The 27,310-nt window shown below is 39.6% G+C and overlaps 2 protein-coding genes across 2 annotated transcripts; both read left to right on the top strand.

Annotated features, from left to right (window-relative positions):
• The first annotated feature begins 4,775 nt into the window (after nucleotides 1–4,775).
• LOC103682178 (olfactory receptor-like protein OLF4) lies at nucleotides 4,776–5,783 on the top strand. Its single transcript, XM_008711765.1, has one exon. It carries the CDS (start codon nucleotides 4,776–4,778, stop codon nucleotides 5,781–5,783), a length of 1,008 nt encoding a protein of 335 aa, XP_008709987.1.
• A 10,319-nt stretch (nucleotides 5,784–16,102) lies between these two features.
• Nucleotides 16,103–27,023, top strand: LOC103682177 (olfactory receptor 7A17-like). The gene is made up of 5 exons (XM_008711763.2): nucleotides 16,103–16,136; nucleotides 19,207–20,192; nucleotides 21,183–21,312; nucleotides 26,492–26,502; nucleotides 26,991–27,023. The coding sequence occupies exons 2-5, from the start codon at nucleotides 19,224–19,226 to the stop codon at nucleotides 27,021–27,023; spliced, it is 1,143 nt and encodes a 380-aa protein (XP_008709985.2). The 5' UTR covers nucleotides 16,103–16,136; nucleotides 19,207–19,223.
• The last annotated feature ends 287 nt before the right edge of the window (nucleotides 27,024–27,310 follow it).

Genomic DNA, 27,310 nt, shown 5'->3' with positions numbered 1-27,310 from the left:
CCAATCTATCCATGAATATAGGCTATCTCTCCACCTATTTGGATCTTCTGTGATTTCTTTCATTTTTTTATAGTTTTCCACATATAGGTTCTGCACCTATCTTTTTAAATTTATCTAAGTATTTCATTTTTGGGGCATGTTTTTAAATTTCAGATTCCAGTTGTTCATTTTTGGTATGTAGGAAAGTTATTAACTTTTGCAACTTCACATTGTTTTCTACAACCTTGCTGTATTTGCTAATTAGTTCCTTGGGTTTTCTTGTTGGTTCTTTGGGATTTTCCACATGGCCGATCATGTCAACTGTGAACAAAGATAGTTATTTCTTCCTTCTCAGTCTGTATACCTTTACTTCCTTTTATTTTTAAAAAAGTTTTTATTATATTTTTTCAAGTTTTTATTTAAATTCCAGTTAGTTAATATACAGTGTATCCCAGTCACCTATTTCACTCATCACCCCCCCACCCCCCCAACAATCAGTTTGGTCTCTACACTTAGAATCTGCTTATTGGTTTGTCTCTCTCTCTCTCTCTCTCTCTCTCTCTCTCTCTCTCTTTCTCTCTGTCTCTCTCTGTTTTCCCCCCTTTGTTTGTTTAGTTTCTTAAATTCCACATATGGGTGAGATCATATGGTATTTGTCTTTCTCTGACTGACTTACTTTGCTTTGAATAAGCAACTACATGGATGGGGGGAGCTAGAGAGTATTATCCTATTAATACATTTTCATTTTTTTAGGCTTTAATGTAATTTTTTAAATTATATTATGCTAGTCACCATACAGTACATCCCTGGTTTTTGATTTAAAGTTTCATAATTCATTAGTTGTGTATAACACCCAGTGCACCATGCAATACGTGCCCTCCTTAATACCCATCATCAGCCTATCCCATTCCCCCACCCCACTCCCCTCTGAAGCCCTCACTTTGTTTCCCAGAGTCCATAGTATCTCATGGTTAATACATTTTCAAGAAAAAATTCTATATTGTTAACTCTAGGCACGAATTGCATTTATTTTCAAATATTGATCCAATATTACATATCTGGAATAAATTCCACTTGGTCTTGGTGTCAAATCATTTCTTCATATTGTTGATTTTGATTTGCTAATATTTTGTTGAAGATTATACATCTATGTTCATGAGAGATATTGGCCTGTAGTTTTCCTGTCTTGTAACATCTTTAGTTCCAGTGTTAGTTAATATTGGTCTTAGAGAATGAGTTAAGAAGTATTCTGACTGCTTCTATTTCCTGGAAGTATTATGAACGATTGGTATAATTTCTTCCTTAAAGATTTGCTAGAATTTACTAGCATTTCTATAATATTTTTTAAAAATGACTTTTTCACATACAAAACATTTCTGCAACTCATTGGACTTTGAAAAAAAATCATTGGAAATATTTCAATTTTACTATGTGTATTTTCAATTTTTTATTGAAAAAACTTTATTGATCTTTATTTGTAAGTTATTATGATACTGTGAGGATATGAATCCTTTTAGGCCATAAAGATTGAAAATATTTATCAAGTTGGGTATTAACAGTATTGTTATTTTTTTCTGGGCATTCTGGGGACTATAACTTGGATGTGTAGCATTACTAGCACCTAAAGAAGTTGATTCCCCATCACTCCCACTCTCAGTTGAATGCAGCCTTTTCTTTTCTTCCCTCTTGTTGGTTTCATTCTTCTCTCCCTCTCTGTAGACTAGTCTTCTCTCCCTCTTCATGCACATAGCAGAAGACCACCACAAAATTCCCTGCTTCAGAGTTGGCTCATTCTTGAGATTCCTTCAGGCATGGCTATCCCATTAATGAATGTTTGACTACAAAACTCAATTCTCAGAAGAAAGTGAGCTAATAAGTTTATCTTGTAGAGTGTCCTCTGCTGCCCATTCATCTATGCTTCAGATGTGGGAGGACACAACACCATTGTCATGGCTCTGAGTGTGTGTGTAGATAGAGTAAGGGAAGTTACCAGTAAAGGGGAAACAAGTTGAGCATATATCCTATGCTGAATTTGTATTCTACAATTGAAAGTGCAGAATTTAGAGAAAATGGAATTTAAGGGAGATAAATTTAGTTTATGGAGGGATAAATTATATATCATTTATATACATTATTTATAATATATGCACTTAAATATATTATATTTAACAATATATACTTGTAAAAAGCAGCAACTTGAGAGCTCATGTGTTAGCAGCTTTCCACAGCATCTGGATGTTCTGACCTCCTGCTTCCCCTCTTATTTTACCTTCAACCTTTATACCTGTTGTACCCATTCCATTCACATCACCCCCCTTTCTGTTTTCCAGAGATGCCAGGAATGCTGCTATACTGGGGACTTTGCACTGGATAGTTCTCTGTCTTAAATGCTCTTCTCTTAGATAAATCTTGGGCTTGTATCACAATGACCAGATTTTTTTCTTATTGGTCTCTAATTAGAAGTAAATATTAAAAGAAGAATTCTCTCTCCACTCTACAATCTCATCATTCTGTATGATTTTACTTAACAATAATTATCACCACATGAAATATCATTTACTTATTTACTGATATTCTGTTTCCTCCAGCCACAAAAATATCCTAGAATAAAACTAATAAGGGGCAAAGATTAAAAAAAATTTAACTGTTGATTCTCAGTGCTTTCAACAATAATCGGCACAAAATAATTAATCTGGGAAGCAAACTGAGGGCTTCAGAGGGGAGGGGGGTGGGGGATTGGGATAGGCCAGTGATGGGTATTAAGGAGGGCACATATTGCATGGTGCACTGGGCGTTATATGCAAATAATGAATCATTGAACATTATATCAAAAACTAAGGATATACTGTATGGTGACTAACATAACATAATAAAAAATTATTATTAAAAAAATTGGCCAAAGATAGTTGTTGATGGACAAAAGAAAGTCTCAGGAGATTTGCAGAGGAAAATAATACCTTGGGAAAATGTTTGGATTAAGAGCAAGAGTGGCTAATCAGTTTCAGCATCAAGCAGAAGATGGAGAATTTGGGATTCCCTGAAATTTTCTGCTAACAGAAACTAGATTTATGGATAATATATAGGAATTAGCTAATTAAATGTGTTTAAAATAAAATCAGCATTTCTTTCATTTTTAAGCTTTTAAAAATTAAGACTTTTAAATTTTTATTTATTCTTATTTTTTGTCCATATATATAATTTGTTATATATAATTATGTTACATATGATGTATATTATATAAATATTGTATAAATACATAATCTAATAATATATAATTATATATAATATATAAAATTCATTCATATATATATAATTTTTGCTGTGAATCTAAGACTGCTCTTTAAAAAAGTCTTAATTTAAAAGTTGAGGGGGAAATTAGAGAGATTTTCCATATTACCCTTCCCCCACACAGTCATAGCTACCCTCATTACCATCATCCCCCACCAGAGTGGTGCATTTCTTACAATTGATGAACCTACACTGATACATCTTTAATCAACCAAGGTCCATAGTCCACATTATAGTTCATTCTTGGTGCTGTGCATTCTGTGGTTTGAGAAACTATATAATGACATTGTAGCGAAGCCCTGACAGTTGGTTTTTCTTTTTTTGTAATGCAAGTGCCTGACTTAATCTCTTTTCTTTTTCATCTTTTAATTGAAGTATAATTATGTTGTATTAGTTTCCAATGTACAACATATCGATTCATTGATTCATATTGACTCAATGCTCACCATGATAAGTGTAGTCACCATCTGTTACTATACAATGTTATTGCAATGTTATTGACCGTTGCTCAGACAATCACTACAAATATGGCTCTCTCAGAAACAAAAATCACATTGCCAGTGCCATGACTAAACAAAGAACCAGGACTCCCCCATTCTAATATATATATTTGTTTTTGCCTTAGGGATCTGGTTGATTTAGATAACTGACTTTCACCCCCTTTTCTCTTTTTTACTTAAATTCCTGCTCATATGTTTTACATTTACAAATAAAAAGTGAACCAGTGAAACCCTAGGCCCCCTCCCTCACCCCAGTAGAACAAGAACCCCAGGCCCATGCTCACACTCTCTCTATCTGCGACCTCACTGTGCAGCCCCAGGTGTGCTGCGTGGTTTCCAGGACTTGTGAGCAGTCCAGCGCGGATCTCAATGTGGGGCTCGAACTCACAACCATGAGATCAAGACCTGAGCTGAGATCAAGAGTCAGATGCTCAACTAGCTGAGCCACATAGGTACCTCAATATATTTTTTCAGAGTTTCCTGATGGTTATTGCTGAGGGTATCTTGCAACTACAATAAGAGCCACAGGACTGGTCCAGTCACAACACTGGTAAACGAGATACTGAGACTGGTACAAAAAACTCCCATGTATCCATATTTATAGTATCATACAGATAATTTTTACTACCCTAAAAATCCTAAAAACTCACCTCTTCCATACTCTCACTCCCATTCTACCCCCTGGCCACCACTTATCTTTTATTCTGTGTCCATATTTTTGCCTTTTCTAGAATTTCCTGTAGTTGGAATCATACTGTATGTAGCTTTTTTCACATAAACTTCTTTCACTTAATAACATGTATTTCAGGTTCCTCTATGTCTTTTCATGGCTTGATAGCTCATTTCTTTTAAGCACAGCATAATATTCCATCATCTGGAACCATGGTGGTTTATTTATCCATTCACCCACTGAAGTCCACCTTGGCTCCTTCTTGTTACTTTCTTGATCATTACTTGTGGCTAAATTGGAATTCTTCTTGTTCCCAATTCTGCAGTGTCTTCAGCTTCATGGAACAAGGAAACCAAAGCCAAATGTCTGAATTTGTCCTCCTGGGGCTTTCAGAAGAGGCAAAGCTGCAGCCTCTCCTCTTTTGGCTGTTCCTGTCCATGTACCTGGTCACCTTCAGTGGGAACCTGCTTATCATCCTGGCCATTGTCACGGACTCCCGCCTCCACACGCCCATGTACTTCTTCCTCGCCAACCTGTCCTTCTCTGACATCTGTTTCACCTCCACCACTGTCCCCAAGATGCTGCTGAACATCCAGACACAGAGAAAAGTGATCACCTATGCAGGCTGCATCACACAGATGTTTTTTTTAATGCTTTTGGCGGGATTAGACAACTTTCTCTTGACAGTGATGGCCTATGACCGGTTTGTAGCCATCTGTCACCCCCTGCACTACACGGTCATCATGAACCCCAAGTTCTGCTGCATCCTGCTTCTGGTGTGCTGGGTGTTGAGTGTTTTTGGCTCTCTATTACATGGCTTAATGGTTTTGAAATTGTCATTTTGTACACAGATAGAAATACATCACTTTTTCTGTGAACTTAATCAGGTGATCCAACTTGCTTGTTCTGATACCTTCTTCAATAACCTGGTGATTTATCTTGAAAGTGGACTTCTGGGGGTTCTTCCACTCATTGGCATCCTTTTCTCTTATTCTAGAATTGTAACCTCCATTTTGAAAATTTCATCTTCTGGGGGCAAGTATAAAGCATTTTCCACGTGTGGGTCTCACCTCTTGGTTGTCTCCTTATTCTATGGTACAAGCTTTGGTGTGTATCTTAGTTCTGCTGCTTCACAAAACTCCAGGACAACTGCCGTAGCTTCAGTGATGTACATGGTGGTTACACCCATGCTGAACCCCTTCATCTATGGTCTAAGGAACAGAGACATAAAGCTGGCCCTAATAAAGCTCTTTAGCAGAGAGACATTCTCTGCACATAAGGATCCTTTGTTTCAAGACAAAGGCATGAGTAAATGGACTCAAAACCCTAGAAGACCTAGATTTTGATATTTGTATAAGTTCATAGAGGATTTGCAGTTTTTCTTTCTACAGTATTTGGTCTCTAATTATTCATACATAATGACCAACTTTTTTTTTAAGTTAACAGATGGTGTAATATTAGGTTCAGGAATAGAATCTAGTGATTCATCGCTTACACACAATGAACATTGCTCATCACTACAGGTGCCCTCCTTAATGCCCATATCTCATCTAGCCCTTCCTTACCTGCCTCCCCTCCAGCACCCTTGGTTTGTTCTCCATTAGTAAGAGTCTCTCTTATGGTCTTTTCCTTTAAAAAATTTTGATAAGTCATTAAATTCCTCCGCATGAATTTTTAGCAACAAATAAATAATAAGACCATTGAGTACTTAGAATGTGATAGGAAGAGCCAGAGGAATAAATGTGGAATGCTTCCTCCCTCAGGTGAAAGCAGTTATCCATTAGAGGATCTGCTTTGGGAAAAAAGCCACTTAACATAGCAGTGGCTATATCCAGAGGTTTTGTCAATCCACCCCAGAAAGAGAGCACATCTGCAATGGCAGGGGCATTTAGGGAACTTCACCTTAACCTGTGCAATTAAGTTTGCAACAATCCACATTCACTACGAAGTACCTAACTTTCAATTACACAGTTCAAACCATAAATTAAGTGTGTAGGTAATAGAAATTACAACTCCTGATTTTTCAGGCCAATGGTATCCTTCTCAGTACTTACTCCAGGGATGTTTTATTACTTTTCTTTTAGTATTTAGGTAGGAAACAACACTGCCTGGTGATTTCCCTCAGCACCTCCTGCCATAATAGTCCTTTTACAGATCACAAAAGCAATACAGATATTCTGCCTATTGCCAGCTAAGTCTTTGTAAAGATGCACCCCAGAAATTAAGCAGTAATAGAAGGATAAATGTATGAACCTTACCTGTGCTTTGTGAGGCAGAGAAAGACAAATGTCTCCTCATGACCTGTCCCCAGAAACCTCCACTTGGATTTGTCAGCTATAATGGTAACTTCCTATTACCTGGTTCACAGTTTTCTGGGTGAAAGTCCATAGGTCCCTTCGATCGCTAGTATTCAGATAAATGTTTAAGGATCTCTCTCAAAAGAAAACACAAGGAAAGAAAGGAAAGCAAGAAGAAAGGAGGAAAATATGAAAAATGGAATAAAGAAGAGAGCTTACTTGTAGCATTTGTGTTTCCACAGTATAATGTTGCCCCATTTCAAGCTACCAATTTTAGTTCAGACCACAGTCTTCATGGGCCATTATAAGCTAACCAACACCATCACCTCAGAGACTTTGGGTTGAGTTTGGAGGAAAATGTAATGCACTTGTTGTTGTTTTGTAGTCTTCACTCATGCATCATCCATCAATTGAGATTCTGGGTCAGTGAACTGTTTCAGGTTTGAGAGTCAAGTAGAGATAATGACCCATCATGGTGACTCCGGTCAAGCTTTTCTTCATGAGAATTAGAATTTTTGTTGTTATTGTTTTATTTTTTAGCTGCTCAGATTGGATGGGCCGTTAGTAAGCTGCCTACCATTTTTGCTTCATGGAGACACCTTGAGGAATTTGCCATTTCAAGAAATCCCTGTAGTTCACCTAATTTAGATATGAATGATTAATTCTTACATGAACTATGAATACCGTACCTCAGATGGTTTTGGACATTGCTTCTTCCAGTTCAGGATGGGCTGACCTCAGGAGAAATCCATTTCTTTTCTTTTTTTTAAAAGATTTTATTTATTTATGTATCAGAGAGCAAACGGGCAAGTACAAGCAGGGTGAGTGGCAGGCAGAGGGAGAAGCAGGCTCCCCACTGAGCAAAGAGCTTGATGTGGGACTTGATCCCAGGACCCTGGGACCATGACCTGAGCCAAAGGCAGATGCTTAACTGACTGAGTCACTGAGGCATCCAAGGACAAATCCATTTCAATTCGCACGTGTCCATGGTAACTGTCCTATGTGGGAGAAGCTCTGTAGAGCTTGTCAAGGAGGCCATTATAGCCTTACCAAGTTACTTCTTAATGATCTTATTAATTTTATGTCCTTTGAACTCTGATTTTGGGTATCCTTTAGGGTTGAGGTCTTGAATGACACAAGATAAGCCCATCACAATGCCCCTGTCTCCTTGTACTTTGGATTCCTTCCTCTATGCCATATGAAGCTATAGATGGCGTTGACATTCTTTTAGAGTATGCCCATCTTTTTTCATCTTTTTTTTTGTCATGGTAAAATATATATAACATTTATTATTTTAAACATTTTGAAGTATCCAGTTATGTGGCATTAGGGACTTTCTCCCTATTGCACAGCCACCACCTCAATCCACCTACAGAACTTTCTCATCGTCTCAAACTGAACCCTTGTCCCCATGGAACACTAACTCCCCATTGCCCCTTCACCCAGACCCTGGTTCCCAACATCTTACCTTCTCTCTCTAAAACTGAGTCCTGTAGGTGCCTCACATAGATGTAATTGTATAACATTTCTCCTTTTGTGTCTGGCTGCTTTCACTTAGCATAATGTTGGCAAGGTTCATCCATGTTGTAGCCTGTGCCAGAATTCTATTCTTTTTACCGAATAGAGTGAATGATAAATGATGTTCCACTGTATGTGTTCACCACACTTTGTTCACCTGTGATTTTGTTGATGGACATTGGGGGTGTGTTCACATTTTGGTTACTGTAAATAAAGCTTTATTCTAATTGGTGTGCAAATATCTGTTGTAGTCACTGCTATAAATTCTTGGGGGCATATAAGTAGGAATATACACACAAGTGAAACTACCGGATCATATGATAATTCCATGTTTCAGTTTTTGAGGAACTGGCAGAGAGTTTCCCATAGCAGTTGTGCCACTTTTTTTTATATGTGTAGAGCAATTTATTTATTTTTATTTTTAAATAATATTTTTTATTATATTATGTCAGTCACCATACAGTACATTCCTAGTTTTTGATGCAAAGTTCCATGATTCATTACTTGAGTATAACACCCAGTGCACCATGCAATACTTGCCCTCCTTAATACACAACACTGACCTATCCCATTCCCTCACCCCCGCCCCTCTGAAGCCCTCAGTTTGTTTCCCAGAGTCCATAGTCTCTCAAAGTTCATTCCCCCTTCTTTTTACACCCCCCTTTCTTCTTCCCTTTCTTCTCCTACCAAACTTCCTACTTTTTTTTTCCCCTGATGGGTCAACTTTTCTTTTTTATTCTTATTTTATTTTATTTTACTTTATTTTATTTTATTTTTTTAAAAAGATTTTATTTATTTATTTGACAGAGACAGCCAGCGAGAGAGGGAACACAAGCAGGAGGAGTGGGAGAGGAAGAAGCAGGCTCATAGCGAAGGAGCCTGATGTGGGGCTCGATCCCATAACGCCGGGATCACGCCCTGAGCCGAAGGCAGACGCCCAACTGCTGTGCCACTCAGGCGCCCCTATTTTATTTTATTTTTTAATGTTTCTTTATTACATTATGTTAGTCACCATACAGTATATCCCTGGTTTCTGATGCAAGGTTCGATGATTCATTAGTTGCGTAAAACACCCAGTGCACCATGCAATACATGCCCTCCTTACTCCCTCCTCCCCTCTGAAGTCCTCAGTTTGTTTCTCATAGTCCATAGTCTCTCATGTTTCATTCCCCCTTCTGATTACCCCCCTTTCTTTATCCCTTTCTTCCCCTACTGATCATTCTAGTTCTTATGTTCCATAGATGAGAGAAATCATATGATAGTTGTCTTTCTCTGCTTGACTTATTTCACTTAGCATTATCTCCTCCAGTGCCGTCCATGTTGCAGCAAATGTTGAGAACTCGTTCTTTCTGATAGCTGAGTAATATTCCATTGTATATATGGACCACAACTTCTTAATCCAGTCATCTGTTGAAGGGCATCTCGGCTCCTTCCACGATTTGGCTATTGTGGACATTGCTGCTATGAATATTGGGGTGCATATGGCCCTTCTCTTCACTACGTCTGTATCTTTGGGGTAAATACCCAGTAGTGCAATGGCTGGGTCATAGGGGAGCTCAATTTTTAACTTTTTAAGGGACCGCCACACTCTTTTCCAGAGGGGCTGTACCAACTTGCATTCCCACCAACAATGTAGGAGGGATCCCCTTTCTCCACATTCTCTCCAGCAATTGTTGTTTCTTCCCTTGTCACTTTTGCCATTCTAACTGGCGTAAGGTGGTATCTCAGTGTGGTTTTGATTTGAATTTCCTTGATGGCTAATGATTTTGAACATTTTTTCATGTGTCTGTTAGCCATTTGTATGTCTTCATTGGAAAAGTGTCTGTTCATATCTTCTGCCCATTTTTTGATTTGTTTATTTGTTTCTCGTGTATTGAGTTTGAGAAGTTCTTTGTAGATCTTGGATACCAGTCCTTTATCTGTAGTGTCATTTGCAAATATCTTCTCCCATTCCGTGGGCTGCCTCTTAGTTTTTCTGACTGTTTCCTTGGATGTGCAGAAACTTTTAATCTTGATGAAGTCCCATAAATTCATTTTATCTTTTGTTTCTCTTGCCTTTGGGGATGTGTCATGAAAAAGGTTGCTTTGGCCGATGTCGTAGAGGTTGCTGCCTATGTTCTCCTCTAGAATTTTGATGGATTCCTGTCTCACATCGAGGTCTTTCATCCATTTGGAGTTTATTTTTGTGTATGGTGTGAGAGAGTGGTCAAGTTTCATTCTTTTGCATGTAGCTGTCCAATTTTCCCAGCACCATTTATTGAAGAGACTGTCTTTTTCCCACCGGATGTTTTTTCCTGCTTTATCAAATATTAGTTGCCCAAAGAGCCGAGGGTCCATTTCTGGGCTCTCTATTCTGTTCCATTGGTCTATGTGTCTGTTTTTGTGCCAGTACCATGCTGTCTTTGTGATCACAGCTTTGTAGTACAGCTCGAAATCCGGCATTGTGATGCCCCCAGCTTTGTTTTTCCTTTTCAACAGTTCCTTGGAGATTCGGGGCCTTTTCTGTTTCCATACAAATTTAAGGACTGTTTGTTCCAGTTCTTTGAAAAATGTCCTTGGTATTTTGATCGGGATAGCATTGAAAGTGTAGATTGCTCTGGGTAGCATGGACATTTTAACTATGTTAATTCTTCCGATCCATGAGCATGGAATATCTTTCCATCTTTTTATGTCTTCCTCAATGTCTTTCAAGAGTGATTTATAGTTTCTAGAATATAGGTCCTTTACGTCTCTGGTTAAGTTAATTCCAAGGTAACGTATGGTTTTTGGTGCTATTGTAAATGGGATGGATTCCCTAATTTTTCTTTCTTCGGTCTCGTTATTCGTGTATAGAAATGCAACTGATTTCTGAGCATTGATTTTGTATCCCACCACGTTACTGAATTGCTCTATAACTTCTAATAGTTTGGGAGTGGCTTCTTTTGGGTTTTCCATATAGAGTATCATGTCATCTGCAAAGAGAGACATTTTGACTTCTTCTTTGCCAATTTGAATACCTTTGATCCCTTTTTGTCGTCTGATTGCTGTTGCAAGGACTTCTAGTACTATGTTGAATAATAGTGGCGAGAGTGGGCATCCTTGTCGAGTTCCTGATCTTAAGGGAAAGGCTTCCAGCTTTTCCCCATTGAGAATAATATTTGCAGTAGGCTTTTCATAGATGGCTTTTATGAGATTGAGAAATGTACCTTCTATTCCTACACTCTGAAGGGTTTTAATCAGGAAAGGATGCTGTATTTTGTCAAATGCTTTTTCGGCATCGATTGAGAGGATCATATGGTTCCTGAGTCTTTTCTTGTTGATATGATGTATCACGCTGATTGATTTGCGAATATTGAACCACGCTTGCATCCCAGGTATGAATCCCACTTGATCGTGATGGATAATCCTTTTAATGTACTGTTGGATTCTATTAGCAAGTATCTTGTTGAGGATTTTGGCGTCCATATTCATTAGGGAAATCGGTCTGTAATTCTCCTTTTTGATGGGGTCTTTGCCTGGTTTGGTGATCAAGGTAATATTGGCCTCATAGAATGAGTTTGGTAGCTTTCCTTCTGTTTCTATTTTTTGAAATAGCTTTAGGAGAATAGGTATTATTTCTTCTTTGAATGTTTGGTAGAATTCCCCAGGAAAACCGTCCGGGCCTGGAGTTTTGTTATTTGGAAGGTTGTTTATCACTGACTCAATTTCTTCATAATTAATTGGCCTGTTTAAGAAATCAATTTCTTCCTGTTTCAGTCTTGGTAGTTTATATCCATCCAGGAAGGCCTCCATCTCTTCCAGATTGATTTATTGGCATACAGCTGTTGATAAAATTTTCTAATAATCCTTCCAATTTCATTGTTGTTGGTTGTGACGGGTCCTTTCTCTTTTCTTTTGGATAATTCTTGCCAGTGGTCTGTCAATTTTATTAATTCTCTCAAAGAACCAGCTTCTACTTCTGTTGATCTGCTCTACTGTACTTCTGGTTTCTAATTCATTGATTTCTGCTCTAATCTTGGTCAACTGCTTCTCGTGAGTGGATTAGGCCTCTCCCTCTGTTGCCGTTCCAGCTTCTTGAAGTGAGAATATAAAAATAGCATTTTAGATTTTTCTATTCTTTTGAGTGAGTCTTAGATGGCTATGTATTTCCCCCTTAGCACTGCCTTTGCAGTATCCCATAGGTTTTGGACCGTTGTGTTTTCATTCTCGTTAGTCTCCATAAATTGTTTAATTTGATTTTTGATTTCCTGGTTTATCAAATCATTCCTGAGCAGGATGGTTCTTAGTCTCCAAGTGTTTGAGTTTCTTCCAAATTTTTCCTTGTGGTTGAGTTCCAATTTCAGAGCTTTGTGGTCTGAGAATATGCAGGGAATAATTTCAGTCTTTTGGTATCAGTTGAAATCTGTTTTGTGTCCCAGAACATGGTCTATTCTTGAGAATGTTCTGTGGGCATTAGAGTAAAATGAGTATTCTTTGGTTCTGGGGTGTAGTGTTCTATATGTATCTATGAGGTCCAAATCATCGAGTATGGCATTCAAAGCCTTTGATTCTTTGCTTAGTTTTTGCAAGGGTGTTCTGTCTATTTCTGATAGTGGAGTGTTGAGGTCCCTTACTATTAATGTATTTTTATCTATGTGTCTCTTTATTCTGATTAAGAGTTGGCTTGTGTATCTTGCTGCTCCACTGTTGGGGGCATAGATATTTATAATTGTCATATCCACTTATTGGATACATCCTTTGAGAATGATATAGTGCCCTTCTGTGTCTCTAACTATAGTCTTTAGTTTAAAATCCAATCTATCTGATATGAGAATTGCTACCCCAGCTTTCTTTTGAGGTCCATTTGCGTGAAAGATGGTATTCCATCCCTTTACTTTCAGTCTGAATGTATCTTTAGGTTCAAAATAGTCTCTTGTAGACAGCAAATGGATGGGTCATGTCTTTTTATCCAATCTGCAACCCTGTGGCATTTCATTGGAGCATTTAAGCCATTCACATTGAGACTGAATATTGAGAGATATGATTTTAATGATGCCATGTAGCCAGTAAAGTCTTTGTTTGTATCGGTTGTGACTTTCTGTTCTGTATCACTCTTGGGGCCTTTTTTACCCTTATAGAACCCCCCTTAATATCTCCGGTAGGGCTGGTTTCATGGTTACGAAATTGGTTAATGACTGGCGATTCTGGAAGGTCTTTATTTCTCCATCAATTCTGAATGACAGCCTTGCTGGATAAAGGATCCTCGGCTGAATGTTTTTCTCTGAAAGAGTTTTAAAAATGCTCTCCCAACCCTTTCTCTCATTCCAGGACTGTGTAGACAGGTCTGACATAATTCTGATACCTTTGCCTTGGTACGTGAGAAATTTCTTTGCCCTGGCCGCTTTCAATGCTGTATCCTTGGATCTAATATTTGCGAATTGCGCTATGACATGACGTGGTGTAGGTTTGTTGTGGTTGAGCTTGAGAGGGGTCCTCTCTGCTTCTTGGACACAAATGTTTGTTTCCCTCGCTAGATTAGGGAAGTTTTCAGCTACAATTTGTTCAAATATCTCTTCTAGACCTCTGTTTTTCTCCACCCCCTCGGGGATGCCGATGATTCTGACATTGGATCGTTTCATTGAGTCAGTAATCTCCTGTAACCTACATTCGTGGGCGTGGACTTTTTTAAGTCCAACTTCTATTTTCACTTTTTCTTCTACTGACCCATCCTCCAATTCGCTAGTACGTTCCTCTGCCTCATTCACCCTGGCTGTCAGAGCCTCTAGTTTTGACTGCATTTGGCTCATAGAATTTTTAATTTCTGTCATATTCGCTCTCATTTCTGCCCTTAGAGATTCTATATTCTCATTAACATTTTCGTTCATACTTTTTTCAAGTCTACACATCATCTTGACAATTGTTACTCTGAATTCCATTTCTCACAATTTGGTTATATCCATATCCATTAGTTCTGTGGCAGAGGCCACAGACTCATTGTCTCTTCTTTGCTGGGGGGGATTTCTCCTTCTCATCATTCTGATGAGGAGAGGTTGCGGGGTTCTCCAGAGCCCAAATTATTGACTAGGACCCAGGCCGTGTGCCCTTGTTTTATAGGGATCTTAGGGATGAGGGCTTCTTGATTTTTCAACCTGCCTTCTATGGGAGGGACCTGCCACGCCGATACTCAGGCAACCCTGTTTGGGTAGAGTCTCTGTGTCCCCTGCGAGGGGGGATGGGGGTGGGCATATTGTGAGCCGGTCTTTCCAGGCTTTTGTTCTCTGGTGGCTTTCCCTGGCGGTTTCCTGTGCCTCTTCTGAGAGTCAGAGCAGCAGTGGCCGAATCTCAGCCTCTGTCTCAGAACAGAGGGATCGCGGGCCATTCTCCACTGATGTTCTGGCCACTTTAACTCTGTTACTGTTGGTGCTGCTTAACCCTGCAGCATCCCAGGATGTGCGCCCCACACCCAGCGTCCCAGCCCTTACTTCCAGGGCGGGCGCATCTCTGTCCTTTGTGTTTCTAACACCGCCAGCCACCCCCGCATTCTGGAGCTCCTGGTCTCAGTCTGGATCCAGTGAGCACACACTGGAGCTCCGGTTTTCAGTCTGGTGGCACGCATTCCCCGCTCATGGTCCCAGTCTGCTCTCTCGCAGGTACCCGTCCACGTGTCCGCCCCCTCCCCCGCGCAGGTGGCTACTGCTTCCCGGCGCCCGAACGCGGCAGCTCCCTTCCCCTTCCGTTTATCTTCCGATATCTGTGCGCGGTTTCATGGTTACCCACTTTGTACCTCAATACTCAGCACTGGAGATGTTCATTTGTAGAGATCCAGATGTATCTTCCTACATCTCAGGCTGATTCTGTGGATGTTAAGGCTGGTCTGGTACCTATCCAACTCAACTCGGGGGACCGGCTGAGAAAGGGGACCCCTACTCCTCCTCCGTCTTAACTCCAAGCCCCAAACCGATTTTAATTCTGGGTTTCCTCCTATTCCAATGATTTATATGTCTGCTTATGTTGTTGTTGTTGAAAACGGATCATTTAACAATGATAATACGGTAACTCTGAAAATCATATTTCTCACCTTCCTAGGAATTTTTTTATTGAATATAATTTACATACAGTTTTATTTTAGCTGTAGGTGTACAATGTAATGATTCACCAATTCTATATGTTGTACAGCGCTCATCGAGGTATGTGTAGTCCTAATCCCTTTTATCTATTTCACTCATCACTCATTCAACTGTGAGCTCCTCAAGAGAAGGAACCATGTCTTATACTTCTCTTCATTCCTGGATGTTGCTTAGTGCCTACCGTATCATAACTGCTGTGTAAGTGTTTGTAAGATACCCAAAGAAGCAAATGGTTGGGTGACATTAAACCATGAAGGAAAAAGGAGAAGCAAGAGAACAGGAGAAGCATTGTGGTGGCTGGGGGATCCATGATCATGAGCCACCAGAAGAGGGCCCAGATGGGAGAAAGAAAATGTTGAAGGCACAAAGAATGTCTCCTTCAAATCAGAATTACGGGGTACTCTGCCTTATTAGTGAGACCCTCTATAGAGAGGGGACCTCCTTGTGGGATCAAAGAGTTTAATGAGGTGAGAGACAATCCTGGAATGCCCAGGCTGTGTCCCAGTGCCAACACTGGCACTAGTTTGCATTCTGTGTTTCTCTCCTAGCTCCAGAGCACCAAGTCTCTCAAGGGGAAGTGAGACAAAGGAATATTTCCTTAATGAGACTCATGGGAATTCACCCCTCCAGCCAGAGAATTGAAAATGTCTCTGCTGCACCCACTGCCTTCATCTCTTCTAATCTCAGGTGATAGGAACTCATAACTGTGTCTTCCAGAGCCTTCATGAATGGGGTCATGTCTTTTCCTTTCCTGGGGGCATAACTTCCAACCTCATCAATCATTCATGGGAGAAACTGGGTCAGTGATCTCACACTGTTCTGTGATAACATCTGGGTGAGCCTCATGTTTTATATTGGGAGGGACTCCTTCAATCCGTAGTTATGTTTTGGTCATTAACAGGGACAATAACTAAAGGAGGGTTTAGTGATGCTAGATCTTGCCTATTAAGACTGTGATTCTAGAGGGAAACTCTGGATATACCAAATCATCTTTCCCTGATCTGTCTCCTCCAGTGTAGTGCTTAATGACAGGGATATATTCCACAATAGTCTTTCCTCTTTTTTCATTGCTTTTTCTTTCATTGTTGAGAGTGTCTGTTTATTGTTATTTCACCATATGTATTGCGGTCATTCAAGAAACATTTTTTTTCAGCAATTAATGTATGGTAGACACTACTGTTTACTCTGGGAATAAATAAATGACTAAGACATTGTCTCTTCTCTCAAGGTACTCACTGTGTAAATGTCAGGAGAGATGTAAAAATAAGTAAATGTGACATCATGAGGTTGCATTGAAATTGTGGAAATATGCAAAAAAGTTGACTCTTTAATTCATTTTTAACTGTTTTCAAAAAGTTGAGTCTTTCACGGGAATTAGTGAAGGCTTCACAGACAAGCTTATAATGGAACTGAGCCTTGAAGGACATGTTGCTGTTCTTCCAGGGGGACAATGGGTGTGATCAGTCCAGGAAGAAACAGCAGAGGAGGAAATTTAGAGATTAATTAAACTAGAGGTTGTGCTTCAGAGATTAGAAACACTTCTTACTGATCTGACCAGCCATCAGTATCAGGGTATGCAAAATGGGTGGATTGGAGAAGGGTCTGGTTAGAAATAGTATTTTTTTGTTCTTTTTTATCAAAATTTTTTATTACATTATGTCAATCATCATACAGTATATCCCAAGTTTTTGATGTAAAGTTCTATGATTCATTACTTGTGTATAACACCCAGTGCACCATGTAATACGTGCCCTCCTTAATACCCATCACCAGCATATCCTGATCCCCCACCCCCCTCCCCTCTAAAGCCCTCAGTTTGTTTCCCAGAGTCCATAGTCTCTCATGGTTCATTCCCCCTTCTTTTTTTCCCCCTTTCCTTCTTCCCTTTCTTCTCCTACCGATCTTCCTACTTTTTATGTTCCATAAATGGCTGAAACCATATGATAGTTGTCTTTCTCTGCTTGACTTATTTCACTTAGCATAAAGTCCTCCAGTTCCATCCATGTTGATGCAAATGTTGTGTAATCATCCTTTCTGATGCCTAATATGCCTTTGTATATATGGACCACATATTCTTTCTCCACTTGTCTGCTGAAGGGCATCTCAGCTCCTTCTCCAGTTTGGCTATTGTGGACAGTGCTGCTATGAACATTGGGGTGCATATGGATCTTCTTTTCACTACATCTGTATCTTTGGGGTAAATACCCAGTAGTGCAATTGCTGGGTCATAGGGTAGCTATATTTTTAACTTTTTGAGGGATCTCCACACTTTTGCCAGAGTGGCTGTACCAACCTGCATTCCCACCAACAATGTAGGAGGGATCCCCTTTCTCCACATCCTCTCCAACTATTGTTGTTTCTTGCTTTGTCAATTTTTGCTCAGTTGAATAATATTTGTGTGTGTGTGTGTGTGTGTGTGTGTGTGTGTGTGTGTGTGTATCACATTGTCTTTATCTATTCATCAATACATGGACTTTTGTGCTATAGTTTGGCCATTGTTGTTGTTTGTAATGATGTGAATAGAGCTAGAGTGTATTATGCTAAGTGAAATAAGTCAGTCAGAGAAAGATAAATAGTATATGATCTCCTCATATGTTGAATTTAAAAAAGAAAATCATTAAACAATGGGAAGGGAGAAAAGAAAAAAAAGGAGAGAAAAAAACAAGCCATAAAAGAGTCTTAGTGATGGAAGAAAAACTGAGGGTTAATGGATTGAGGTGGGGGGGTGGGGATGTGCTAGATCAGTGATGGGTAGTAAGGAGGGCACTTGTTGGGATCAGCACTGGATGCCTTATGTAAGTGATGAATCACTGAATTCTACTCCAGAAACCAATATTGCTCTGTATGTTAACTGACAAATTTAAATTAAAAAAAATTCAGACAATTATTTCATTCATTAGTAAGTGTTTACTGGAAACTGTGTCAGTCATCTTCTCTTTATCATTTGTATGTGATAATTAATACTACAAACAATGCCAGACCTATTATAGCCATTATTTTATTGAAATCTCAAAAAGTCTGAATTTGGTATCACTCTTATTATAGGGTTGGAAACTACCCCTTGAAACATCATTTGCTCATTTGTTCATATATTATTGCTCCCTCTGACACACACATATCTCAGACACATTCTTGTTAAGGTCAAACACACATCACTACTTACAGTGCTTTCAAAAATGCTTGCCACAAGATAATTGGTTAAAATATTTGTTAAGTGAACCAAAAACATCTCAGGAAATTTACAGAGGACAACATTGCTTTGGGTAAATGTTTTGATTCAGGACTGGGAGTGCAATTATTTTCAGCATCATGGAAAACATGGATCTTTTGAGACCCCTGAAATTTTTAGCTAATTCTGGTTTGGTAGGTAATGTGTAAGAATTAATGAATTACGCATGTTGAAAAAAACAAATTTTGCCACACAAATGGCAGCATTTCTTTTTATCTATCTATCATCTATCTATCTATCTCTCTATCTATCTATCTATCTATCTATATCTATCTATCTATCTATCATCTATCTATCTATCTATCTATCTATCTATCTATCTATCTATCTATCATCTATCTATCTATATCTATCATCTATTTATTTATCTATTCATTTACTTATTTACTTGAGAGAAAACAAGTGAGAAAGCACAAGCAGGGGCGGGGCAGACGGGAAGTCAGAGAATCTGAAGTAGACTCTGGCCCCAGCATAGAGTCCAATGCTGGGCTTGAACTCACCGCCAGGAGATCATGACCTGAGCTGAAACCAAGAGTTGGTTGTTCAACTAACTGAGCCACCCAGGCACCCCAATCACAGCATTTCTTTTAATTCTGGGCTCACTGCTTGTGACTTTCCTATGCTCTTGTCTCTGTTCCAGCTGTTTTCAGCAGTTACATGGAACAAAGAAATCAAACTCCTGTTTCAGAATTTATCCTCCTGGGACTTTCGGAGGAGGGAGAACTGCAGCCACTGCTCCTTTGGCTGTTCCTGTCCATGTACCTGGTCGCCTTCAGTGGGAACCTGCTCATCATCCTGGCCATTGTCACGGACTCCCACCTCCACATGCCCATGTACTTCTTCCTTGCCAACCTGTCCTTCTCTGACATCTGTTTCACCTCCACCACCGTCCCCAAGATGCTGTGGAACATCCAGACTCAGAGCAAAGTGATCACCTATGCAGGCTGCCTCAGCCAGATGTATTTTTTTATGCTCTTTGCGGGATTAGACAACTTTCTCTTGACAGTGATGGCCTATGACCGGTTTGTGGCCATCTGTCACCCCCTGCACTACATGGTCATCATGAATCCCAAGTTCTGCTGCATCCTGCTTCTGGTATCCTGGTTATTGAGTGTTCTCAGCTCTCTATTACATGACTTAATGGTTTCACAATTGTCTTTTTGTACACAGTTAGAAATCCCTCACTTTTTCTGTGAACTTAATCAGGTGATCCAACTTGCTTGTTCTGATACCTTCTCCAATGACCTGGCAATTTATATTGGGAGTGGACTTCTGCGGGTTCTTCCACTCATTGGTATCTTTTTCTCTTATTCTAGAATTGTAATCTCCATTTTGAAAATTTCATCTTCTGGGGGCAAGTATAAAGCATTTTCCACGTGTGGGTCTCACCTCTCCATTGTCTCCTTATTCTATGGTACAGGCGTTGGGGTGTATCTTAGTTCTGCTGCTTCACAAAACTCCAGGACAACTGCCATAGCTTCAGTGACGTACACGGTGGTCACCCCCATGCTGAACCCCTTCATCTATGGTCTGAGGAACAGAGACATAAAGCTGGCCCTAAGAAACCTTTTAGCTGAGAGGCATTCTCTGCATATAAGGATGCTTTGTTCCAAGATGAAGACGTGTGTGTGTAATAGGGCTCAAAACCCTCGACAACCTAGATCATGATTTTTGTATCAGTTCACATAAATACAATCTGCAGTTTATCTTCCTACAGTATTCAGTCTCTTTAATTTTTTCATCCATAATGATCAACTGTTTCTTTTTTCAGTTTTTTTGAATAGTTTTTGTTTAAATTCCAGTTAGTGAACAGATAATGTAATATTAGATTCAGGAATAGAATTCAGTGATTCATCACTTAACATACAACACCCAGTGTGCATCACAACAAGTGCCCGCCTCAATCCAAATCACCCGTTTAGCCCATCCGCCCACCCAGCTCCCCTTCAGCTACCTTTAGTTTGTTCTCCATATTTAAGAGTCTGATTGTAGTCCATCATTTTTAAGTTAAAAAAAAGATTTATTTATTTATTCCAGAGAGGGATGGAGATAGCATGAGTGGGTTAGGCAGAGGGAGAGGGAGAGAATCTCAACCAGACTCCATGTTGAATGCGGAGTCCTTTGCATTGTTCGAGGTCATCAACCTGAGATGACGACCTAGCAAAAATCAAGTGTCAGTTGCTTAACTGACTGTGCCACCCAGGCACCCCTCATCTTGCCCAATTTCAAGCTACCAATTTTAGTTCCGATTGCAGTACTCATGGGACATAGTAACCTGGCCAGCAAATCACCTTAGAGTCTTTGGATTGGATTTGGAGGAAAATTTTGTTTGTTGCTATTTTACAATCTTCATTCAGGGGAAACCAGTTCCATCAATTGAAGATCTGGGTCAGTGATTGATCTCGGGTCTGAGAGTCAAATAGAGATTAGGACCTGTCATTGTGGCGACATGGTCACTCTTTTCTTTGTGATTATTAGAGGTGGGATTTTTGTTTTGTTTTCCTTTGTTACATCAGATTGGATGGGCCCTTAGTAAGCTGCCCATTATTTTTGTTTCATGGAGACTCTATGAAGAATTTGTGATTTTGAGAAATCCCTGTGGCTCTCACAATTTAGATGAGAATGATGAACTCTTACATGAACTATGAATACCAAAGTTCAGATGGTTTGGTACTGCTGACATTGACTGCCAGTTCAAGATGGGCTGACCTCAGGACCAATCCATTTCAATCGGAGCATGTCCATGGTAAGTGTATCCTACAGGGGAGAGCTCTGTAGAGCTTGTCATGGAGGCCATTACAGTCTCACCAAGTTATTTCTCAATGACCTTATTAATTTTATGTTCTCTGAACCCTTGTTTTGGGTATATTTTGGGGTTGAGGTATTGAATCACACAACATAAATCCATCACAATGCCCTTGTCTCCTTGTACTTTGGGTTCCTTCCTCTACGCCATACGAAGCTATTGATGGATTGACCTTCTTTTAGAGTAAGCCCATCTTTTTTCATCCCTTTTTTGTCATGGTAAAATATGTATAAAATGTATTACTTTAAACATTTAGAAGTAGTCATTTATGTGGCATTAAGGACTTTCTCCCTATTGCACAGCCACCACCTCTATCCATCTACAGAACTTTCTCATCGTCTCAAACTGAACCCTTGTCCCCATGGAACACTAACTCCCCATTGCCCCTCTGCCCAGCCCCTGACTCCCACCATCTTACCTTCTGTCTCTAAAACTGAGTCCTGTAGGTGCCTCACATAGATGTAATTGTATAATATTTGTCCTTTCGTGTCTTGCTGCTTTCACTTAACATAATGTTGGCAAGGTTCATCCATGTTGTAGCCTGTGCCAGAATTCTATTCTTTTTACAGAATAGAGTGAATGATAAATGATGTTCCACTGTATGTGTTCACCACACTTTGTTCATCTGTGATTTTGCTGATGGACGTTGGAGTTGTGTCCATATTTTGGCTACTGTAAATAAAGCTTTATTCTAATTGGTGTACAAATATCTGTTCTTGTCACTGCTATAAATTCTTTGGGCATATAAGTAGGAATATACCCACAAGTGAAACTACTGGATCGTATGATAATTCCATGTTTCAGTTTTTGAGGAACTGGCAGAGAGTTTTCCATAGCAGTTGTGCCACTTTTTAAATTCTCATCAGCAAAATATCACAGGGTTCCAATTTCCCCATGTCCTCACCAACTCTTTATTCTGTTTTAGCTTTGAAAATAGACATTCTAGTGTGTGTGAAGTGGTGTCACATTATGGTTTTGGGTTGCATTTCCCTAAAGATAGTCATGTTACCCATATTTCACTTGCTAATTAGCCATTACTATATCTTATTGGAGAAATGTCTATTTGAGTTCATCGCCTGTTTTTTCACCATTAATTTTATTTTTTAATTTATTCTGGTGTAGTTAACATACAGTGTAATATTAGTTTCTGGTGTACAATATTGTGATTCAACATTTCCATAAAGCACCCATTTATCATCATAACAAGTGATCTCCTTAATCTTCATCACCTATTTAACCAGTCCACACACCCCTCTCCTCTCTGGTAACCATCAGATCTTTCTCTGTAATTAGAGTCTGTTTCTGGTTTGTTTTGCTCTTATTTTCCCTTTGCTCATTTGTTATGTTTTTTTTAAAATCAGTCTATTAAGTAATTGATGATTATGTTCATTTAGTCAGCATCATTAGTTTTTGATGTAGTGTTCAACAATTCAATAGTTACGTATAACATCCAGTGCCCATCACCACACATGACCTCCTTAATACCCATCACCCAGTTACCCTGTCCTCCCATTCCCCTCCTTTCTGTAAGCCTCAGTTTGTTTTCCAGAGTCCAGAGTCTCTCATGGTTTGTCTCCCTCTCTGATTTCTTCCCATTCAGTTTTCCCTCCCTTCCCCCTGAGGTCCTCCATGCTATTCCTTATGTTTTTAAAATTGTACATATGAGTGAAATCACATGGTATTTGACTGACATATTTAACTTAGCATTATACTCTCTAGCTCCATCCACATCATTCCAAATTGCATTATTTCATCCTTTTTTATGCCTGAATAATATTCCATCATGTGTGTGTGTATATATATATATATATATATATACCACATCTCTCTCTCTCTTTTTTTTCCCCCAGAGAAATCTACACATTCAATGCAATACCTATGAAAATACCATCAACATTTTTCACAGCTGGAATAAACAATTCTAAAATTTGTATGGAACCAGAAAAGACCCCAAATCACCAGGGGATTGTTGAAAAAGAAAACCAAAGTGGAAGGAATCACAATGCTGAACTTCAAGCTATATTACAAAGCTGTGATAGTCAAGACAGCATGGTACTGGCACAAAAACAGACACATAAATCAATGGAATGGAATAGAGAGCCCAGAAATGGACCCTCAACTCTGTGGTCAACTAATCTTCGACAAAGCAAGAAAGAATATCCAATAGAAAATAGTCTCTTCAATAAATGGTGCTGGGAAAATTGGACAGCCACATGCAGAAGAATGAAACTGGACCATTCTCTTATACCATGCACAATGATAAACTCAAAATGGGTAATTTCTATCCTGAATTCCATCTCTGACATCTTACTTATATCCATATCGATTAGCTCTGTGGCAGAGAGCATTGCCTCTGGTTCTTTCTTTTGTTGTGAATTCTTCCTTCTAGTCATTTTGCCCAGAGAAGGATGGGTGAGCGAATGAACAGAGTCTAAAATATCAACCATGACCCAAGCAAAATGCACCCTAGAAAAAATCCAAAGTGGTCTGCAGCTGCCACAGAAAAGCAAACAAAGCCAAAATGAACAAAACAATAAAAATGGTGGGGGTGGGGGGAAGAGAGTATAATCTCACAGGGTGGACAAAGGAAGGTGATCTGCTGGTTCCTTACTGAATATATCTATATATCTATATATCTATATCTATATCTATATCTATATCTATATCTATATCTATATCTATATCTATCTATCTATCTATCATCTATCTTGTTTTCTTTGCATTTTTAGACAAAATTGAGTACAGTGATAAAAGGACTAGAATGAGGTATAAACATGAATTGGTAAAATAAGCATCTAGTTGCAATGAGAAAAAGGTTTAAAAAAAAGAAATGCAAAATTTTAGACTGCAGGAAAAACGAATCGTGAGGAATCACCTGGAGCTCAATATTATTATTTTCCCCTGGAGCTGGAGCTGGAGTTTTACGGTCCTGTGGGATCTATAAGGTTCTCATTCACCTGTTCTTCCAGTCTGTCTTCTGGGGGAGGGGCCTGCTGTTCTGCTTCTCAGGTTCTTTGCTTGGGTGGAGTTGCAACACCCCTTGTTAGGGGAATGGGCTCAGGATGACCTGGTCCTCTGTGTGGCTTTTGTTTCCTGGTGGCTTTCCGTGCCTCTTCAGAGGGTCAGAGCTGGTTTGCCCCCACTGCAATTCTCCTGGGGGAGAGGAGGGGTCCCCGGGACCTGTGAGTGACACTTCACCTTGTGTCTTTTTCACTGGAAGTGGTTGTGGTCTCCCGCATGCACCCGGCTCTGCTACTACTCCCAGATCATGGCTGTGTGCTATCCCATTGTCCTTTCTGAGGCCATTGTCACTCTGAGAGCTGTTGCCCAGTCATGGGGGCAGCCGTTTTGTCTCTCCCAGGGTATGTTAAATGGCCCACATGTTCCAGTCCTCTTTAGGGTGCTCAAACAAAGACCAGTCTCCCTACTGGCCCAGCTGGCGGTTTATGGTGACTGGAGCTGAGAGTCCCTTCTGGGCTCACTGACCATAACCAGTCTCCCCACTCCACCGCTTGGGCACTCCATCAGTTCAGGAACCCCCGTTCTTTCTGTGTGTCCTGGGATCCTGAGACCACAATGACCCACTTAGAATTCTACTCTATTCCTACCCTGTGCCCCTTTCAGAAAGGCATGTCTCTCACTGGAGCACATTTCTTTTTTTTTTCTTTTTCTTTTTTTATTATGTAATGTTAGTCACCATACACTATATCATTAGTTTTAAGTTAAGCAGAGAAAGACAATTATCATATGGTTGCACTTACTTGTGGAACATAAGGAATAGCAGGGAGGACGTTTGGAGCAGGTTTCTAGGGGCTCTGATTTTGCACTGCGATGTTATATCATGTTCTGGGAGCCACCTTACGGAGACTCCCTCCTCTCTCAATTTACCTTCTGATATTTCCCCACAGTTTTATGATTCAGCACCTCCTACCTTGCAAAAAGCATTGTTTTTCTGCATGTAGAGTTCCAGATATATTTTCTTACATGTAGGGCTGAATTCGTGTGTGTTCAGAATGGTTTCACAGATATTCAGCTAAATTCAAGGGACCGGATAAAACAAGGTCTCCTATTCTGCTGCCATCTTGCCTCCCACTTGCCGTTAAAATGCTTTATTATGGAATTGTTGAATCACTCTATTGTACACCTGAAACTAATATTACTTTGTACCTTAACTAACTGGAATTTAAATAAAAGCATTGTGTTTTAAAAATTGAGTTGTTTTGTTTTTTTGCTGTTGAATTTTTGTGCATTTTTAAGATATTAATCTATTATTGGGTATGTGGTTTGCCAATCTTTTCTCCACTTGTGAGTTGTCTTTCACTTGAGTAATTTTGCCCTTCAATGCACAAATATTTTTAATTTCGCTGAAGTAATTTTTTTCTCTAGTTGCCTGTGTCTTTGGCATCATATCCAGAAAATCTTGGTCAAATCCATTGTTAAGGCAATGTACCTCTGTGTTTTCCTCTAAGTGCTTACTGTTTTATTTATTTTTATTTATTTATTTATTTAAAATCCTTTGAGACTTTATTGAACTGCTACAGTACATCGTTAGTTTTCGATGTAGTGCTCCATGATTCACTGTTTGCATATAACACCCAGTGCTCCATGCAATACGTGCCCTCAATACCCATCCCCGGGCTAATCCATTCCCCCACAACCCTCCTCTCTAAAACCCTCATTTTGTCTTCAGATCATATAAATCTTTCCCCTTTTACAGTTTTATTTCTTGTGGTTAGATCTGTGATCCATTTGGAATCATGTTTGTAGACAGTGGATGGAAGGCTTGCCTTCATGTTTTTGCAGATGGATATCTGGTTTCCCCATCACCACTTCTTGGAAAGACTGTCCGTTTACCTTTGAACTGTCCTGCACTGTTGTCAAATATAATTCAATTTATAAAGTGAGTTTATTTCTGGGCTTCCTCCTATTCCAACGATTTATCTTTCTGCTTATGTTGTTGTTGTTGAAAACAGATCATTTAACAATGATAATGCAGTAACTCTGAAAATCATATTTCTCCCCTCCCTAGGAATTTTTTTATTGAATATAATTTACATATAATTTTATTTTAGCTGCAGGTGAACAATGTAATGACTCACCGATTCTATATGTTGTACAGCGCTCATCAAGGTAAGTGTAGTCCTAATCCCTTTTATCTATTTCACCCATCACCCATTCAACTGTGAGCTCCTCAAGAGAAGGAACCATGTCTTATACTTCTCTTCATTCCTGGATGTTGCTTAGTGCCTACCGTATCATAACTGCTGTGTAAGTGTTTGTAAGATACCCAAAGAAGCAAATGGTTGGGTGACATTAAACCATAAAGGAAAAAGGAGAAGCAAGAGAACAGGAGAAGCATTGTGGTGGCTGGGGGATCCATGATCATGAGCCACCAGAAGAGGGCCCAGATGGGAGAAAGAAAATGTTGAAGGCACAAAGAATGTCTCCTTCAAATCAGAATTACGGGGTACTCTGCCTTATTAGTGAGACCCTCTAGAGAGAGGGGACCTCCTTGTGGGATCAAAGAGTTTAATGAGGTGAGAGACAATCCTGGAATGCCCAGGCTGTGTCCCAGTGCCAACACTGGCACTAGTTTGCATTCTGTGTTTCTCTCCTAGCTCCAGAGCACCAAGTCTCTCAAGGGGAAGTGAGACAAAGGAATATTTCCTTAATGAGACTCATGGGAATTCACCCCTCCAGCCAGAGAATTGAAAATGTCTCTGCTGCACCCACTGCCTTCATCTCTTCTAATCTCAGGTGATAGGAACTCATAACTGTGTCTTCCAGAGCCTTCATGAATGGGGTCATGTCTTTTCCTTTCCTGGGGGCATAACTTCCAACCTCATCAATCATTCATGGGAGAAACTGGGTCAGTGATCTCACACTGTTCTGTGATAACACCTGGGTGAGCCTCATGTTTTATATTGGGAGGGACCCC

Source organism: Ursus maritimus, unplaced genomic scaffold (assembly GCF_017311325.1).
Source record: "Ursus maritimus isolate PB19 unplaced genomic scaffold, ASM1731132v1 scaffold_14, whole genome shotgun sequence".
In the NCBI taxonomy this organism is placed as follows: domain Eukaryota; kingdom Metazoa; phylum Chordata; class Mammalia; order Carnivora; family Ursidae; genus Ursus; species Ursus maritimus.
Note: the sequence above shows the minus strand (reverse complement) of the source record. Positions and strands in the feature narration are given on the sequence as shown.

Excerpts from the sequence above, each read along its gene's own strand:
- LOC103682178 (XM_008711765.1), top strand. The coding sequence starts at position 4,776 with ATGGAACAAGGAAACCAAAGCCAAATGTCTGAATTTGTCCTCCTGGGG.
- LOC103682177 (XM_008711763.2), top strand. The coding sequence starts at position 19,224 with ATGGAACAAAGAAATCAAACTCCTGTTTCAGAATTTATCCTCCTGGGA. Across the intron at positions 20,193-21,182 it reads GTTCCAAGATGAAGACGTGT|ATGAGAATGATGAACTCTTA; the intron begins GTGTGTAATAGG and ends CTCACAATTTAG.